This window comes from Neofelis nebulosa, chromosome 10, assembly GCF_028018385.1.
Source record: "Neofelis nebulosa isolate mNeoNeb1 chromosome 10, mNeoNeb1.pri, whole genome shotgun sequence".
Taxonomy (NCBI): Eukaryota; Metazoa; Chordata; class Mammalia; order Carnivora; family Felidae; genus Neofelis; species Neofelis nebulosa.
In genome coordinates, this window is record NC_080791.1 from 19,914,055 (window position 1) to 19,933,414 (window position 19,360).

Here is a 19,360-nt window from a genome sequence, read left to right on the forward strand (position 1 = left end):
TCATGATCTCACGGTCTCCGTGAGTTTGAGCCCCGCGTCGGGCTCTGTGCTGACAGCTCAGAGCCTGGGGCCTGTTTCGGATTCTGTGTCTCCCTCTCTCTCTGACCCTCCCCCATTCATGCTCTGTCTCTCTCGGTCTCAAAAAATAAATAAACGTTAAAAAAAATTCTTTTTTAAATAAAATCTTTGAACATGCTTCAGAATGCTACCTAGGGGCTCCTGGGTGGCTCAGTGAGTTGAGAATAAAGATCCTGGGGTCATGGGATCCAGCCCTGTGTCAGGCTCATGAAGCCTGCTTAAGATTCTCTCTCTCCAGGGTGAGAGGAGTTCAGGGTTCAGGTCATGATCTCACCTTTTGTGAGTTTGAGCCCCACTTCGGGCTCTCTGCTGTCAGTGCACAGAGCCTGCTTTGGATCCTATGTCCCCCTCTCTGTCTCTCCCCCACTCATACATGTTCTTTCTTTCAGAGATAAAGATTAATATTTAAAAAAAGATTCTCTGTTGGGATCAGCACTGGGTGTTGTACAGAAACCAATTTGACAATATTTAAAAAGATAATTAAGAAATTAAATTTAAAAAAAAGATTCTCTCCCCCTCTGCCCCCTTCCCAGCTCACATTCTCTAAAACATAATAAAATTTTTTTTAAATGTTAAAATTCTATTATCAGAAGTTCATAGAAATCCATCACTGTTTCTTGTGCGTGTGCGCCTGTGGACTCTTCTACTTAGTGGATTATTTCCTCATATATTCTAGGATTTGGGATTGTGAATGTATGCTTGGCTATCTTGTCTAAAGACATGTAGGCAGGCTAGAGAAGGAGGTTATCCCTCCAGAGAATTTTTTTTCAAATGTTTATTTTTGAGAGAGAGAGAATAAGAGTGGGGAAGGGACAAAGCAAAAGAGAGGGAGACACAGAATCCGAAGCAGGCTCCAGGCTCCGAGCTGCCAGCACAGAGCCCGACGTGGGGCTCGAACTCATGATCCGTGAGATCATAACCGGAGGTGAAGTCGGACACTCACCAACTGAGCCACCCAGGCGCCCCAGAGAACTTTTATATTTGGTTCTGCCAGATACAACAGGGAGAGCCCTCTTCTAGGATCATTTTTATGTTAATTTTTTTGGTGCTGGAATCCACGTTTGTTTGGAGAAGGTAAATTTGAACCCCAAACGCCGTCCCGTGGAAATTCACAAGGAATTTTTTCTCCACTTGAGAGCCTAGACGAAGACAAACAGCCTTGCTTTGCAGATTCTCAAGGCTGGTGACTTTCACTAACCCAACTGTTTCTTGAAGACGTAGCTCTCCAAGGCCTGTATGCAGGCCTCTCCCTGGATTCCCCATGCCACACAGGGCCAAGATTTCACATATCCTACACCAGCGTTAAGTGTTAAAACTCAAGCCCAGGGGCGCCTGGGTGGCTCAGTCGGTTGAGCGTCCAACTTCCGCTCAGGTCATGATCTCACAGCTCGTGACTTGGAGCCCCGCGTCAGGCTCTGTGCTGACAGCTCGGAGCCTGGAGCCTGCTTCCGATTTTGTGCCTCCCTCTCTCTGCCCCAACCCACTCTCATTCTGTCTCTGTCTCTCTCAAATATTAAAACAAAAAAACAAAAAAACAAAACTCAAGCCCATAGGTGCAAAACTCCCACCAAGAAAGCCATAGCTTTAGCTTATCGGAAATCTGCTTTACTTTTAGTTCCTTTTTTGTGTGTGGTCTTGAAGTTTCCCTGTCTCTCTTAGAAATTCAACTATGTCTTTACTAAAAAGATATTTGTTCCAATTTAACCCAACATTTCCAGGCATTTTACAGTGGGAAGGTCTTTGACGTTTCCAAGGGGCGTTTGTTGTTTTTGTTTTTCGATTTCGAATGCACTAAATGGAAGTCCTCAAACAAGAGCTAAACTACCCTAAAGAAAAACTAGGAGGATTTTAAGAGGTTAGTGTATTTATGCAAAGATTCAGCTGAAGGTCATGAGTTTGATTTGGAGAGCGATGAATACCTCAAGTTCAAAAAGACTTTTCTGCTAAACGTCCTATATACCCAGGTGTTATTAACAGATTTGTGGGTTGTGGTGTGGTTTCCCCCCCCCCCCCCATTCAGGAAATTCCATTCTCCCTCTGACAGCCAGCCTGTGAGAACTTCTCCGGACTCACAGCTCGCTCAGATCATGGAGCAACATCAGCAGGCCTTAAAGCAGCTGACGGAGGTGCAGCCTAACGAAGGGGCCTCGCCCAGCGTCACATTTCCACCTATATTGTCCAGGGTAGAAAGCGAATCCCAACTCAGCGCGGAGACAAGCCACAGAAACCAAATGAAAGTGAGCCAGAGCAATTCCGAAGGCCATCTGTTTCAGCTGGAAAAAGGAAAAAAGCATAGGAAAAGCAGCAGCACCAAGGTAATAACAGCATTTTTACCAAATAACCTTTCAATTCTGGTAATGCAGACGGGCATGGCCATTCCCTTACTCCCAGCCCTGAAACAGGTCCTTCCGGGTGGGCCCAAGTCCTGAGGCGCTTCCTGATCTCATCTGTCCCTGGCTGCCGCCTCAGATGTCCCTACTTTGTGCTTCATCTCTGGGAAGGGTGCACCTTCGCGGACAAGCGAGAGTCCTCCTTCTAGCCCCAGGTTAGATGTCACACGCTTGGGTTCCACACACCCCATTTCAACCCCTAGCCTAGGCTGAGTCTCTCCGCACATGCTCGTATTTGAAGAGACAAAGTAGGGCTAAGGGAGTCTGTCACTGCATTCTACCCCCTCCATCCCGCTGTCCCCCCACCTCGGGGAACAATTCTTGTCCTAATCCACCCCCCCATCTCCTGCACCCCAAGACCCAGGAACAACCAGTGACTGGGCTTCCCTCAGAAACACTGGCTCATCTCTTCTGAGTTCTTTGTAAGAGTCACCATTATGAGCACCTTTGCTCCATTTAAATCTTTCGCATCCAGTCTGTAGAGATAAATAAGCGGAAAAGGGGCAGAGGGGGATTCCGAGTGGAGTCTTCCCAGGAGGACCTGAAGGAACGTTGAAGGAGTCTTTTTATGTCCTGTGCATTTCTCCACTGTTGCAAGTAATAAAAACCCCTCAGGAAAGTCACTGGCTTCGAATGTCAAGTGGTCAGGAAACAACTGGAAAGTGCATTCCGGTTTACGGGGCAACAGGGCAAGACCCAGTGGGAAGCAATATGGGAATGTGGTGACTGGGTTCCCCAGGAATAGACTCTGGAGTGGAGATTCCTTGCAAGAGGTTTACCGACAAGTGCTTCTAGAACCACCCCCATAAGGGGGGAGGGGGGCAGGGCTGGCTGAGGGAGAGTGTGTGCCCGTGATACAGGGGCAGCAAGAAGCCTCTGAGAGGCCCACAGGGACTCTGAAGTTGGGATGGCCCTTTAAAGGTACAGGACCCACATGGACCAGCCATTGGCTACTGACTGTCCCTGGGGAAGGGCTGTAACTTTGGGTACCACAGTGCCATCTGGCTGAGGGCGGTTTTTAGGGAGGGACCCAACTGTGAGCCACAGGAGACAGCACTCCCAGCAAGTTGGGGAATGAGTGCCTCGGTCTAGAGGGACCCTCCCTAGAAGGCAGTTTAGGGCATCAAATCTTAGCTCAGTTCCACATAGGTGTCGAATTCCTATTAGGAACAGTGGTAGGTGCCAGGGTGTAAAGAAAATGAGCCACGGCCCCTCCTTGTGTAGACACACATGAAAATGGCTTCAGTATAATGTTGCACAAAAAAAAGAAAGAAAAGAAAAGAAAAAAGAGGTATGTGTGGGCTGCACTGAGGAGCACTAAGGAGTTTGGGGGGAGGGTGGCGGGGTTAAGCAGAGCTTCAGAGGATAATTCTGAGCCAAGTTTTATTTCCTTTTCAAGTTCATTTATTTTGAGAGGGAGAGAGGGGCAGAGGGAGAGAGAATCCCAAGCAGGTTCCACACTGCAAGCACAGAGCCCGACTTGAGGCTCGAACTCACAAACGGGGAGATCGTAACCCTGAGCCGAAACCAAGAGTTGGATGCTTCACCGACTGGTTAAGTGCCACCCAAGCGCCCCCCTGAGCCGAGTTTTAGATGATCAACAGTGAACAAGAAAAGACAGAGAGCATTTCAGGCAAAGAGACCGGCCTGAGCAGCTGTTATGAAGCTGGAGACACCGCGATGCATGCTGGGAACTGCCAGCACGTCAGTGTTGACGTCCCTGAAACAGGGAGCATGGGGTGTGGACGGATGCAGGTGGAGCAGTGGGTAGGGGCCAGGTCTCACAGGAGCCTGCTTATCATATGGAGAAGGACTTTATGCACATTTAAGAGAAGAAAAGAAAGATCTGCTTGGGGCAAAGACGTCAGCGGTTGACGGGTAGGAAACAGCCCAGCCAGCTCCTTACAGCTGCCACCTTGGAGGCCTGTCTACCTCAGGACTCTAGCCCCCCCTCATAACCCTGGCGTCCCTGCCTCAGCTCCCTCATGCACCCCCACCCCGCGGCTCCTTGGACTCCTTGTTCTGACCCTACTCCCTCTTAGCCTCCGTTCTGCAGGGGGTCCCTAATCCCTGCCCAGGCCATGGGAACCACAATCAGTGGCTTGGAGCTGGGAAAAGCCCCAGTCCCCCTGTAAATTAAGGAGCAGCGTGTTTCTGGGATCCCAAGTTCCTTCTTTTTCTACAGAAACATCATTACGTGGTAGTTAGGTTCTGCGGTAGGATTAGCGCTGTTCTCAAGTCCTTCATAAATAGAAGGGGTCTTGCAGGCTAGACTAGGAAGGCAGACACCACGCAGGCTATTATGTCTAAACAGAAATCCATTCAGAGCTTTGGAACCAGCACATTCTCAGAGTGAGGAGGGCCTGTTGACTCGAGGGTTGACAGGTTACCAACGGCCTAAGCCATAGCTCCAACACACTCCTCAGAACAGGATCTTCTGCGTTAGGTTTCTTGCCAACTAGGGGTTGTTGTTAAAAATGGAAGGTTTTAGGGACACCCGCGTGGCTCTGTTGGTTAAGCATCTGGCTCTTGGTTTCAGCTCAGGTCAAGCTCACAGTTCCTGGGTTCAAGTGCCATGTTGGGCTCTGTGGTGTGTGTGGACCCTGCTTGAGACTCTCTCTCTCTCTCTCTCTCTCTCTCTCTGCCCCTCTCCCATTTGCATGCATGCACTCTCAAAATAATTTGTTTTTAAATGCAAGCTTTAAACACAGTTCTTCTTATTATTTAGAGAGAGAAAGAGCATGAGGTGGGGAGGGGGCGGAGGTGGGGGGGAGGGGGCGGAGGTGGGGGGAGGGGGCGGAGGAGGAGGGAGGGGGCGGAGGAGGAGGGAGGGGGCGGAGGAGGAGGGAGGGGGCGGAGGAGGAGGGAGGGGGCCGAGGAGGAGGGAGGGGGCCGAGGAGGAGGGAGGGGGCCGAGGAGGAGGGAGGGGGCCGAGGAGGAGGGAGGGGGCCGAGGAGGAGGGAGAAAGAGAGATTTTCAACCAGGGTCTACACGCTCCACAGAGCCCAATGCAGGGCTCAATCCCATGATCCTGGAACCCTGACCTGAGCTGAAATCAAGATTCAGATGCTCAACTGACTGAGCCACCCAGGCGCCCCTGGACTCCGTTCTTAGTGAGCAGGGTTAAGTGGAAGTCAGACTCAGCCATTCCCAATTTCTCAGCTCTCTTAATACTGGTGTCCCTTGGGCAAGTCAGTAACTCACCTGAGCCCGTTTCCTCACATGCACAATCAGAAATCATTCCTTCTTTTTGCAGATTTGGTGTGATAATTACATGAAATGATGTATTAAACCTTAGCTTAGGGGCATCCAGGTGGCTCAGTCGGTTGAGTGTCAGACTCTCGGTTTTGGCCCAGGTCATGATCTCACGATTTGTGAGTTCAAGCCCCGCATCAGGCTCTGCACCGACAGACAGAAGCCTGCTTGGGATTCTCTCCCTGCCCCTCCCCTGTTCACGCATGCTCTCTCAAAAATAAACTTTAAAATCTGGAAAAAAAAAAAAAACCCACCTTATCTCCGTCCCTAGTGAGGAGTAGACCATCAAATCAATTAGTTGCCTTTTCCTTCTTCCTTCCCTCAGTAACCTAAATTCAGGTCTTACAGAGGAGAGGGGGAGGAGAGTACCTCTGTGACAGTGTGTGTCCCCAGAAGTCTGAGAGTATGGGAGGGTAGGGAAGAGGAAGGAAAAAGAACTTTCAGTTACTGCCGCCCAAACCCTCTTTCCAAGTCAGAGAAGCCCTTCCCTTCCTGCTTTCTTTCAGGAATGTTACCATCCACCCGTATCCATTTTCTCGCTCCAACACCTTCAACCTACATCTGACAAATGCACAGAAGCGCCCTTTGTCCTTTAAGCTACTCCAGAAGCTCAAATGATTTTGAACAGAGCTATTTGTATAGGACAGCAGGTAGCCGGGGCACCAGACGGGGGAAATCATTATCCGGGTCATGCCCATTTGCTAGTCACAGCAAATCTTGTGGTTTCCAAGGGAATCGACTCGAAGCACATTAAAAATGTGAGGATTTGTAAAGCCAACGGGCCCACGCACCGTTCCCCTTCCCCTGGCAGTTCTGAGGGGACTGACTGATGAACACGAAGCATCGTCCGTGCTGTTAAAGCCAGACGTCAGGCAGCAAGAGACTGACGCAGCGCCCGGGACGACAAACAGCATAAAAGTATCTATCGCGACCCGCCACAAAAATCACTGCTTACAGGGTTCTCCCACAGCCGAGCTGCAGTAATTAACTCGTGTGTTTGTTGTCACAATCTGGGTATTGCTGCTTGACTGCTTCTAAGGAGAGGTTTATTTGGATTAAATTTCGCAACCACAGAGCAAATTCCCTTCGCTTGCTGTTCTCTCCAGTATCTGAGGCATTGTTTTCCATTGTCCCGCTTTTGAGTAGCCTTCCCCTGCTTATACGTCTGAGGAATGTTCTGGAGAAAAGCCCTGCCGTGTCCCCCACAGCAGGGTACAGCGTTTCAGAGTTGAAACAGGTCCTCGCCAGACAGTCAAGGTCATTTTCAACTCACGCACACTTCGCCCCAAGTTTACAAGAAAACATCACTCTTCTAGCTTGTGAAGGGTGATTAATTACCGGCAGAAATATGCCATCAGGACAGTCCTGTGCCATCTTCTGCTAAAGGGGCCATCAACAGTGAACAGTTCAGATGGCCGGGTCTGGTCTTTGCCATCATCAGGCGGGGCCAGGGATGGCTGAGGTCAGCTTGGGCACATCTTAGGCAAAGACTAGCAGCGAACCCCATCAGGGGCGTATTGAGAACAGGACTGTATTCCCCCCCACCCCACCCCGTGTTTGGAGACCTAACAGGGCTATCATTGTTGATTTAATTTTCAGGGTGTGTCGGGGGGGGGGGGGATGCTATTGTGACCTTTTAGTCTTGTGACAGCCAAGGAGAACTAAATCAAAGTAAATTCTGAGGATTATTTTACTATAAAAGCCTTTTGAAGAGACAGAAAGCAGATTAGTCGTTGCCTAGTGCTGGAGGTGGGGGGCCGGGGTGGGGGGCGGGGGAGGAGCGGCTGCTAATGGGTACAACTTCAAATGGGGAAGTTCTGTGGTATGCAAAGTCAATTTCAGTAAAGCTGTTAGGAAGATTTCTGATGGAAAGAGATCAAATGGAATTACAGCACTGAGCGGCAATCAAGATTACTTGAGGCAAACTTAAGCAAATCTAGGATTTTTCATCGCCAGTCACCCAGAGCAAACTTCTTTATGAAGCATGCTCCCTCTCCCTTGAGAAGGGTCTCTGGCTAGAAGCAGCCGGATCCCGGAAAAGGAGTTTGGAGCATTTGGATTCCCCCTCCCCTCCGGGCCACACTCTTTACTCTGTAAATAGGTAATGCTAGTCCCCTCCGTGTTCTGTTTTTCAAGGACAGCCAAAATGTAGATTCTGGTTATTCGACGGGATAGTAAAAACTGGGGGAACCCGGGAGCAGGGAGCTATTATTCACGCTTCACAATGTATCTTTTAGGGAGTCCGTGCAATGATTACAGTTAAGCTGCTTCACATTGTGATTTCTGGACACACTGATCATTTCTCATCCGTTTTGGACAAATTGGATCTAGGACTTGGATATGAGCGAGGTTCTCTCCGTTTTCATTTCTGGTTTACTCTAGCAAATAGTAATTTCAGCGATTGCAAAACAGGTCAGATGATAAAGAACAAGTTTGCGATTGCCACGTAGAAGATATGAGGGTTCATTCACCTAGTAATTAGCAGAGATTTTTAAATGTGATCACACACAGTGCAATCAAGGCTTGCACAAAAAGGCCATTCTTACACATTGCTAATGGAAGGGTTCATGAAGGACCTTAAAGGTGTTCATGATTTTGCCTCAATAATTCCACTTCTGTTAACTGATCTCAAAGCAATTCTCACAGTAGCCCACAAACAACGTTCACTGCCAGGACATCTTAAATGTTTGACATTTAGAGGAATAGCTAAATAATGCAACTATAACCAGAAGACAGAATGTTCTGTATGGAAGTCATTTTTGAAAACCAATGACGGGGAAACACAGTATAATGCTACAACGCTTAGTGAAGGGGCCCCTGGGTGGCTCAGTCAGTTAAGCATCCAGCTCTTGATTTCCGCTCAGGTCATGATCTCGTGGTTTTGAGTTTGAGCCCCACTTGGGGCTCTGTGCTGATCGAGGAGCCGGCTTAGGATTCTTGCGCTCTCCCTCTGCCCCTCTCTCCAACTCACGCATGTGTGTGCTCTCTCTTTCACTCTCAAAAAAAAAAAAAAAAAAAAAAAAAAAAATGCTTAGTGAAAATATCTAATTTGTAGCACTTGACAATTTTATGCAAGCATGAACAGATAAATACCAAGGGCAAGAAGCAACTAGAATGGTTTTGCCAGGTGATCGTTTTTCTTAAAGGGGATTTCGGATTTTGACGAGCCTTTAACACCATTTTCTCTCCATACTTTAATATTTTTTTAAATTTTTTTTTTTTAACATTTTTTATTTATTTTTGGGACAGAGAGAGACAGAGCATGAACGGGGGAGGGGCAGAGAGAGAGGGAGACACAGAATCGGAAACAGGCTCCAGGCTCCGAGCCATCAGCCCAGAGCCTGACGCGGGGCTCGAACTCACGGACCGCGAGATCGTGACCCGGCTGAAGTCAGACGCTTAACCGACTGCGCCACCCAGGCGCCCCGATACTTTAATATTTTTAAACGATTTTTAGCCCAACAACTTCTTCCGAAAAAAGGAACCTTCTCTCTCCTTTTAGAGTTAGATATGCCCAAAGAGTTTCGACTGTAAGTTTTGAACATTCTAATCAGGGAAATTCAGTTTGCAGAACTCGATCCTTGAAGTGTAGAAACGCTGCCTACGAGTCACAAGATTCTGGCTCTCTGAAGCACCAAGACGTTAGAAATACTGCTTTCACCTCCAAGTCACAGAATTACGATTTACCGTACCTTCAAAAAGATGGGCTCCTTCTCACGTACGATTAACCCACAGGTAGAGAGCCACACAGCTCACAACACCAGAACCAGTTATTTGTATGGTTCTCTTGTTCCCTTCCCAAGATTGCTGTTCCAGATCCAAGAACCATATCCGCATTCAAGGCGGGAAAACAGAAAAAGAGAGGGGCCAAGCCAGCCCGGATAAAAGCTTTCTAAGATACAAGCTTTCCCCCAGCCAACTTTCATTTATACCGCGCGGGCCAGAGCTCAGTGCTTCGGATCTGCAGAACAGAGTACCTAGCTTGAAGATTCTATAGTGGGGAAAGTCAATGGAGAAACTAACTGGGGCCAGCTGTGGGTAGTCGGGCACTAGCCCAGTGGGAGGAGAACACATTCTTGTAACAGTTGATACAAAGGATACCGAAGTTCCCATCAAGGAATGATACGCAGTAACTATCCAACGTAATTTTTTTTTTTTTTTTTTAAGTCTCTGGACGCTCTCTGCCAAATTCTGTCTGAAGAACTTACTAGATGTACTGCTTATCTTAGGCCTTATCGTAATTTACGAGAGCTTTCGAGATTTAGAGAAACACGGAGCTTTGTCCCACGTGCAGGTGAAACAGGGCAGTGCTGTTGCCTCTTGAGGATGGCTATTCTTTCTCCAGCTGAAGCGTTGACGTAGATCTGTCTGAACGGAACTACTGTCGTCCAAACTAGCTCTTTGGGATGGTCCTTTCCTACCCTGCTCAAGGAAGGAAACCAAATGAACTCACAAACTCAAAAAAAAAAAAAAAAAAAAAGAGGGAGGGGTGCAGCGGGGGCGGGGGGGCGGGGGAGGACTTGGTATCTCCACAAGGGCATCTGCCCCAAGCAGCAAGTCAGTTTTAACACTGAAAGCAGCAGTCAGGGGAATATCATCATCTAGTCTACAGTCTGGAGAGCATTAGTGTTTTTCCGCCCTGTTATTTTGCTCAAATGTCATAATTTAAAATTAAATCGCCACATCATGTTACTGTCCCTTTAAATATGCAATACCACTATGAAGGTCATATAAAATTACACCCTTCAGGGGCACCTGGTGGCTTAGTCGGTTGAATGTCTGACTTCGGCTCAGGTCATGATCTCGCGGTCTGTGAGTTCAAGCTCCGCATCGGGCTCTGTGCTGATGGCTCAGAGCCTGGAGCCTGCTTTGGATTCTGTGTCTCCCTCTCTCTCTGACCCTCCCCTGCTCATGCTGTCTGTCTGTCTGTCTGTCTCTCTCTCTCTCTTGGTCAAAGATAAATAAAACATTGGGGCGCCTGGGTGGCGCAGTCGGTTAAGCGGCCGACTTCAGCCAGGTCACGATCTCGCGGTCTGTGAGTTCGAGCCCCGCGTCGGGCTCTGTGCTGACAGCTCGGAGCCTGGAGCCTGTTTCTGATTCTGTGTCTCCCTCTCTCTCTGCCCCTCCCCCGTTCATGCTCTGTCTCTCTCTGTCCCAAAAATAAATTTAAAAAAAATTAAAAAAAAAAATAAAACATTAAAAAATAATAATAAAAATAAAATAAAATTACACCCTTCAAAATATCCAAAAATCACACTGAATGAAAGGAGTTTCTCAGTAGATCTTGCCTAGACTCTAACCCTTAGAAATTTACTATCTTGGGACGTCTGGATGGCTCAGTTGGTTAAGCATCCGACTTCAGCTCACGTCATGATCTCCCGGCTTGTGAGTTCGAGCCCCGCATTGGATTCCGTGCTGCCAGCGGGAGCCTGCTTCAGATTCCGTCTCCATCTCTCTCTGCCCCTCCCCCACTGGTTCATTTTCTCTGTCTCGCTCGCTCAAATATAAATAAACATTAAAAGATAAAAAATGTACTGTCTTTTGAATGTTATGACATCATCAGGGCACTCCTCTTTTTGAAGCAATGCTTACCTGATTTAGATGGCCTCTTCCCAGGAAATCATTTGGTTTGGTCATTGTAGGAGACCAGACATAACAGTAATAGCAGATGTTGTTCAAAAGGTTAATAACAAAACACCAGTTTGTTCACTCGAAAATGTTTATTTGTAATTCTCAGAATTCCAGCTTTGTTGTTGTTGCAGAAGTCGGAGAAGCCCGTGAGCCAACCAGCTACAAATCACCCAAGAAGCTACAAAGTATCAAGAGCTACCCTTAACGTGGAAGAACTATCAGGAACTGCGGCCACACTCTCCCAGCTGTCCACACTGGCCTTCTTCCCTCTCCTGTGTGGCTAGGACAGCTGGGCGAGGGTGGGGGGGGAACACACAGTTCCTTAATAGAAACTGTCTCTTTGTATCTGTAGAGTGCCAAGCTGAAAGGTTATCAGAAAAGAGACGTGAAGCTTGGAGGCCTTGGACCTGACCTTGAGTCCATCAGAGACAAAGTGAGTGTGACGTCGTACAGCATTCTGTAGGCTTGGGTTTGCCTACCTGCCTTTTAGCAGAACCGCACAGACCCGTGCCCCGGAACCAAGTCCTCATCCAAAGGTCTCCCTCTGAGTAGACTCTTCTGAAATAGCATTGGTAATAGAGACCCAGATACGCCTTTTACCATAAAATAAAATTACCCGGCCAATGCTGTCTTATGTATCCACCCTTTAGTTTTGAGGGCCCCGCACAGAAGAGGGCCACGTGCACACGAAAAGAGATGTGTGTGTTAGACGGTCGTTGGTCTTTCCCAATGGAGTGATCTTGGTAATTTCAAAGAGTGGCTACAGAGAAGACGCTTAGGATAAGAGATCCCCAACCCATGAAAAGTGCATCCACTTTAGTTCCTTTCCTCTAGTGAAAGGAGATCTTCATTTAATGTGTTTTAACTGCGGTTGCACTCAGGGCATGAAAAGAGAGTATAGTTCAAAGTTGGAAGCCAAAATGAAAATAAATTGGGTAAATGCAACAAAGAAGGAGCTGAATGTGATTTAGCCCCTGTTAAGGGAACACTGGGTGTACTACTGCGGTGATGTCCCCCCCCCCAACCCTCCGAGAGAGACTATTTCTAGGAGAAACATTAACTTAACCATCTCACCGCCGTTGCCTTACACATGGTAACCCCGTTTCCCCGGTGCCTCCGAGACACTACCATACACCCAGCCGGCTGAAACGAGTGCTGCTTTTAAAAGGAGAGAACAGGGAGATCTAGCAGGGCCTGTGCACGGTCGTAACTTTGTTTCTCCGAACAGATGCAGAAATTAATCCAAAAAAAGGAATACGCCAGGCAAGTTCAGGAGTATAACGCAAAGACGCTATCCCTCCTGCCGAAACCACAAACAGCAAAAACCAAAAGTAAATCGGCCATCCCTCGGCAGAAGGTAAGAAATTCTCAGCAAGGCCGTGAGCTTTGCAATTAGAATGAAAAGGAGACCTTTGTTACCTCTTAAATTCCCCCACCTTTTGGGGGGGTTTTTTTGGAACACAGGGGATGTCTTAGCTACTGCTGTCCCTGCAGCTGTCCCTCCTTCACAGATACTGATATTGATTGATACAGACAGGGATACAAATAACACGTACACACATGATGCTGTAAGATTAGCCTGAAGTTCGTCATGGTCTTTAGCCCTCCATGGTTTCTTCCAAGTACAGTATTTCAAATTTGTCACCCACCCACAAACTGAATAGGAAGGCCGGCAGACATGAAGAGATACTCGACATCACTCCTCATCACGGAAATGCAAATCAAAACCCCGATGAGATCACCTTACACCTGTCAGAATGGTTAGAATCAAACAGACAAGAAATAACAAGCGTTGGTGAGCCTTTGCAGAAAAAGGAACCCTCATGCACTGCTGGTGGGAATGTCAGGTCATACGGTCACTGTGGAAACCAGGATGGAGGCCCCTCAGAAAGCTAGAAACAGAAACACCATATGATCCAATAGTCCACTACTCGTTATTGACCCAAAGAAAACAAAAGCACCGATTCAAAAAGATACATGCACACGTATGTTTATCGCAATATTTGCCGTAGCCGAGATACGGGAGCAACCCCAGTGTCCCTCCATAGAAGAATGGAGAAAGAAGATGGGGCGTATTACAGAAGGATAAAATGGGGCCACTTATGCCAATGTGGATAGGCCTAGAGGGTATTCTGCTAAGTGAGATAAGTCAGACTGAGAAAGAAACACAATTTCACTCCTATGTGGAACCTAAAAACCAAATGAACAAGCAACAAGCAGAATCCAGCCCATACATACAGAGAACAAATTGATGGTCGCCAGAAGGGAGGTGGCGAGGGCGAGGGGCAAAATGGGTGAAGGGGAATGGCAGGTACAAGCCTCCGGTTATGGAAGGAAATCATGGAGACGAAAGGCACGGCCCTGGGATTATAGTCAACGAGACTGTCACGGCCTGCGTGGTGACAGATGGTAACTACACTTGTGGGGAGCACAGCCTAACCTACGGATTCGTCAAATCACTATGCGGCACGCCAGAAACGAATGCAACATTCTGTCAACTCGCCTCAAAACTTTAAAACCGTTTTCACTGAATAGTAGGGTGATTTCTTAGGAGAAACCAGCAATCCTGATAGAATCCTATCAATTTCCTTCGCTAGCATTAAATTTTAAGAAATTAGAGTCATCGTGTCATTTAGGAGTACGTATGTCAAAGAAAAGGCCTTCACGGTTTCTTTCAATTTCATTCCCCTACATTGTTCCCAAGGGACCGTAATATATAGGTTTCTCTAGCCACAAAAAAAATATTTCATAAAATACAGAATGTTCTCCGTCTCAGAGGTCATCCAGCTAGAAGTCAGGATGTGAATGAAGTACATTCGGGGAAACACCGAGCCTTGCAGTGCAAAGTCTCTGTCTCCGTCCCAGTAAGAACATGGGACCCTTTGCATGAGGGACAAGTGACCCTTTGGTGCTTTTAGGAATTTGTACTTCATGTTCTCTCTCACAGACCATCATATTTTCTCTTTATTGCCTTTCTTCCTCGGACCTTGAAGACCTCAGCCCACTCGACTGAGTTTCCATGGTGCCATTTTTTCTTTTCTCTCCAATCCATTATTTTTTCATGAAGAGAGCCAAGGCAACAAGTCTGTAATTAGAAATTCCTACAGAAATCACCTACATACACGGAGGAGTCTGGAGGTTCCCCGCCCCCCCACCACGACCTAAATATACTATTCCCATTTCAGCTATCAAGAAACGCTCATTAAAATATAAAATTGATATAAAGGCAGGTTTAGAAATCTATTTCGTGATCTCATTTTTATTGTAGTGCCTTTCGGAACGGACGTCACTGAAGGAAAAAAAAAAAAAAAAAGTCTGCTTTTTCCAGTCTCCGGGTTTCTATAGATAATATGCTAAAGAACAGAATAATTCCCAACCTCTGATAAATAGTTGCTAGAGTTCAAAGAGCCTAGGAATAAGGAAGAGTTGGATGTCATAATGGAGGCTCATCGACAACAGTGAGATCTTTGGTCTCAAGCTGTAACAAGTCCACTTTGAACGGTAAGGTCCGTCTCTCCTCAATACAAGTTTGGTTTTAAGAAGACGGCCAGAAGCTAAGTAGAGCCCACATGTGAGAAATCTACTTTCAAACACTCGAATAAAACTCCGTTTTACAACGAAAACACCCACAGGCACAAATCTGTGTGTCATCTCTCGGCTCTTTTTCACAGCACACGGTTACGCGGCTAATTTATTTGGTGGACACTGTCTGTTGTTTCACATGATTTGCATACCCCATTCTCTCTCCATTCCCACCCACATCTCAGGAGGTTATTGTGGCCGGAGGCTCCATTCATATGGCTAATAAGCATTTCCTAAGACTCCACATCATTAAAGGAACCCGGGGCTCACTTCCCATCTCAAATAACATTTTATCTTTATGCTTTTAGGCTTTGGAATATGCTAAGACCATCCCCAAACCCAAACCTTCCAATCTGACTGATCAAGCATCGAAGGAGAAGAAAAATCCAACCTATGCTCGAAAGGAAGACGCTCTGCCTGAAATCTCCCTGCTGGAAATACTGCAGAGCAGACACGAAAGGGAAAAACAGGCTGTGGCCGCTTTCAAAGCCCTTCACATTGTGTAGACAACACATGTATCAGAGACCAAAAATGCCCGGGGACTGGACACGGAGGAAGAGGGCCAACCCACCTCCCTGCATGGGGAGGGAGGACCCAATGTCCTCCAGCTGCGGTCCAGGTTTGCTTTGTGCAGAATTTAAAATATGGAGCCGTACTACATCACGGGGCCACATTTTAGGTTCTACAAAGAAGGTTTTCTTCATTATTTATTTTCAAATCAGTTAGAATTCTGAACTCATTGCATTTGAATAAGAACTAGGGAATAAAGGCTTTTAGTTGCAGATTGGATTTTTTGCTTTCTTAAACGATCTCTACCCATCCTTGCATAAATGAAAACCTTGAAGTTACCCAGTAATAAATGTATCTACTATGCTGCTCTCTTACCCTCCAGATAAGGAAAGAAGAAGGTATGAATGCTTCAGTTTCGACTAAAATGAACTTAAACTGGACTAACTGCCAGTACATCAGAAGTCTTTCCGGGGCGCCTGGGTGGCTCAGTGGGTTAAACGTCCAACTTCGGCTCAGTTCAGCTCTCGCGGTTCATGGGCTCAAGCCCTGCGTCGGGCTCTGTGCCAACAGCTGGGAGCCTGGACGGAGTCTGCTTCAGATTCTGTGTCTCCCTCTCTCTCTGCCCCTCCCCTGCTCATGCTCTGTCTCTATCTCAAAAATAAATACAAACATTAAAAAAAAAAAAAAATCCAAGTCCAGAGACACCCATTCAGGCAAATCTGAGAAATACGGTTTTCTCTCAAAGCTACATACTCATGTATGTAAATATGCCAGGCGTCTTGCCCTCACAAACATCTTGACATAGTACCACATCTGTGCTCCTATACAAAATACTAGGTAAGAGGAAAAAGCATCCCATACTTTACTACTGAGTGTCAATATTAATAAATATTTTTTACTTTTTATCTGAGGAGACTGAATAAACATTGTAAAATTACCAGGTCTTAAAATAAAATAATCACCGAAGAATTTAATTTTTTCTTGTGTTAGGTGGGCATTGCATTCTTAGATGGACATATCCAGAAACGGGCAGTTTTACCAATGACTTAGGGGGAAATCTGTTGATCTATACAGGTGGCCTAAGAACTAGCTTTGGAGATTTATTCCTTTGTTATAAACATTTCACAGGTACCATGATGTGGCATAAAAGCTACTTGTACATAACTTTCTCTTAAAACTGGAAGCAGTTAGAATTGAAAGTCTTGAATGATCATGCATATCTAAGGATAAAAAGTAAACTGATGAATCGTGTTTCAGTGGGATTTTAAAAATAATCTATGTGAAGCATTAGTTCGGGGAAATTGATAGCCCAAAGTGATCCTAAAATGTATTTGTAAAAGAAGACCCTTCATGGTACATGATGAAGACTTTTCTGGAAGCTTAAGAATCGAATTTTTTTCCCAAATGGCCTTAAATTTAAGCTTAGTCTGGAAGTTTAAGCAACGCATAGAGCAACGTTTCTAAATTTAAAGGGACAGGGTTAACTTTTAAAATAATATTCCATTTCTATTAGAGTACCTTAAAAGAATGTAGAGCTTGGGATTGGTGTATTTTGTTCACCTACCAATTTTTCAGAGAAGGACATGGAGATCAAGGCAGGATAAATGACTGACATCTGTCAGTCCTACTGATAGTAACGGGAGAGGAAGCCTCCAGGTCGAAACTTCAACCTTTCAACACCAAGGACAGCACTGGTTGATTATTTGTTTGTAGCGAGTGGTAGTTTTGTTTACTGTGTGGGAAAGGAGGAGGTCAGTGTTATGAACCTCAGTTTTGGACGTGAACTTCCATCGTTAAGTCCCATTTTTAGAAACGGGAAGGACTACTTACTTGATCACATCGTAATGCGTATCATCTGGCAACTTCATGATTTCACTGTTAAAGTTGAAAGCTACATATAAAGCAACCCCGATGTTGCTAATAAGAGGCCTTTGGCACCCACCTCGTAAGATCTAGCTACCATGATACTGAGGGTAACGATTCTCAGAAATAGTGAATGACAAATACTTCTTTGCCCCGCCTTGAAAATAAAGGCTAATGGCAACAACACTGGTCTTCGTAGACCCAAGTGGATCAGTGATCAATTTTTACAGCATTTCTGCTTCAGATATTTAAGAAATAAAAACACTCTGCCCATTAGGAAGCAAGGAACTTTAAATTTGAGTGATAGAATGATGGAGGGCTTATATTTACCCGGATGTTAGATGTGCCCCTGAAAAGACACAGTGCCTAGTCTGCCTAATCTCCATGAACTGATATAAAGGACCTTTAAATCATGCATTCTCGCATTATAGACTCCTTTTTTATGGCACTTTTCCATCTTCAATTTCCAACGAGAACATCCTGTTAAGAGGAAGCTTTGCTCCAAGTAGGTGAATTCAGTAACAGCTGTCTTCATGATACTGTTTTGTATATTAAGGAGTCTCTTAGGGGTTACCCAGAAATCAGCCCCAGAAAAGACAATACTGAGGAACAAAATAAAAGGTAAGTCTAGCAAAGGCACCAATGCTTAATGGTTCCAGTTGGGGCCCTATTATTGGTTAATGAATCATTGTCGAAACATCGCAGCGAGCATGAGTGTGAAATCTATAGTAGAAAATGACTCTTCACCCCAATGGTTATTAGCTGGGAGTTGTTTGAAAACACATCCAGTAATTATAAGAACACTGGAGCTAATGGAGAACTTGGAGTTGATAGCAAATGGTCTATAACAGCCGACCAGATAAACACGGGGCCGGGGGTAGAGGGTGGTGTGGATTCTTTTTTAATTACTAACTGAAAAATAGAACAGAACGAATAGAATCCGGGTCATAGTCTTAAGATACCAAGTTTAGCTAGTTCTTTCCAAAAATCTTCTTTAAAACATAGATGACCCACCATATTCAAAAGTTGCATTTGAAAATAGAAGATGCTTAAGAAAAAAAAAAAAAAAAAAAAAAAAGGTGCTCTCCTAAATCTTTTTAGGATTAACTTTATTAGAGCAAGAATAAATTATGAACTTTATTTATCCAGAGCGTCTCACTCCCTCTTCATCCCGGATGATAAGGAGTCGTCTATATTGTCAGACAAAATTTGTATACCGTAAAGGCAATATAAAGGAGGAAGATAGCCTTTAATAAAAATTTTATTCAGGTATTCCACTCCTAATTTTTTTAAGTGCATTTACTTACTTGGAAAGCGAGCGAGCGAAAACAAGCAGGGGAGGAGAGAGAGTTGCAAGCAGGCCCTGCATCATCAGCACACAGCCCAGTATAGGGCTCGAACTCATGAACTGCAAGATCATGACCTGAGCAGAGATCAAGAATGGGAAGCTTGACTGTGCCACCCAGGCACCCCTAGGTATTCCACTCTTTAAAATGCACTAAAGTAAGATTCCGGAGTGGCTGAAATCTAATATTCAAAAGTGTCCCCCTGGGCTGCCTGGCTGGCTCAGCCAGTAGAGTATACGACTCTTGATCTCAGGGTCGTGAGTTCAAGCCCCATGTTGGGCCTAGAGCTTACTTAAAAAAAAAAAAAAATCATATATGTAGATATCCAAAATTGTCCTTCACCCCACCTCTCCAGACTATGTAAAATATTTGCTCCTACTCCCTCTCGAGCTTTGTTGAGCAAAACCATACATCTTTGCACAAAAGGTACTGAGAAAACGTACATCTGGATTTTCTAAGCAAACATCTGGTCAATGGAAAGCAAAAGGTTTTAGAGGGCAGATTTTTCATTCATTTATTAATTTTTCCCCCTGTCTTAAAAGTTCCATTCTTCAGTGTTTGGTTAGTTTGGGCTCAGTGAAATACCTGGAATCTGGGGGCCCTTCCCAAAGTGTTGTGGAGATATCACCTCGCAAGACGAAGTTGCCAACTAGATTTTGCAGCCCCCGCTACAGGCAAGGCTCTTGGGGGCACATGAAGGGAGGA

General features: G+C 45.8%; 1 protein-coding gene across 3 annotated transcripts in view; it reads left to right on the forward strand.

Annotated features, from left to right (window-relative positions):
• The window catches only part of JHY (junctional cadherin complex regulator), a 59,637-nt gene extending 43,921 nt beyond the window's left edge, over positions 1-15,716 (forward strand). For all 3 annotated transcript variants that reach the window (XM_058687093.1, XM_058687094.1, XM_058687092.1), the window contains 4 exons: positions 2,099-2,393; positions 11,707-11,787; positions 12,583-12,711; positions 15,245-15,716. In XM_058687093.1, coding sequence (XP_058543076.1) covers positions 2,099-2,393; positions 11,707-11,787; positions 12,583-12,711; positions 15,245-15,442 — 703 coding nt within the window. In that variant the 3' untranslated portion in view covers positions 15,443-15,716. The remainder of the gene's footprint in view (positions 1-2,098; positions 2,394-11,706; positions 11,788-12,582; positions 12,712-15,244) is intronic.
• Positions 15,717-19,360: the final 3,644 nt, after the last annotated feature.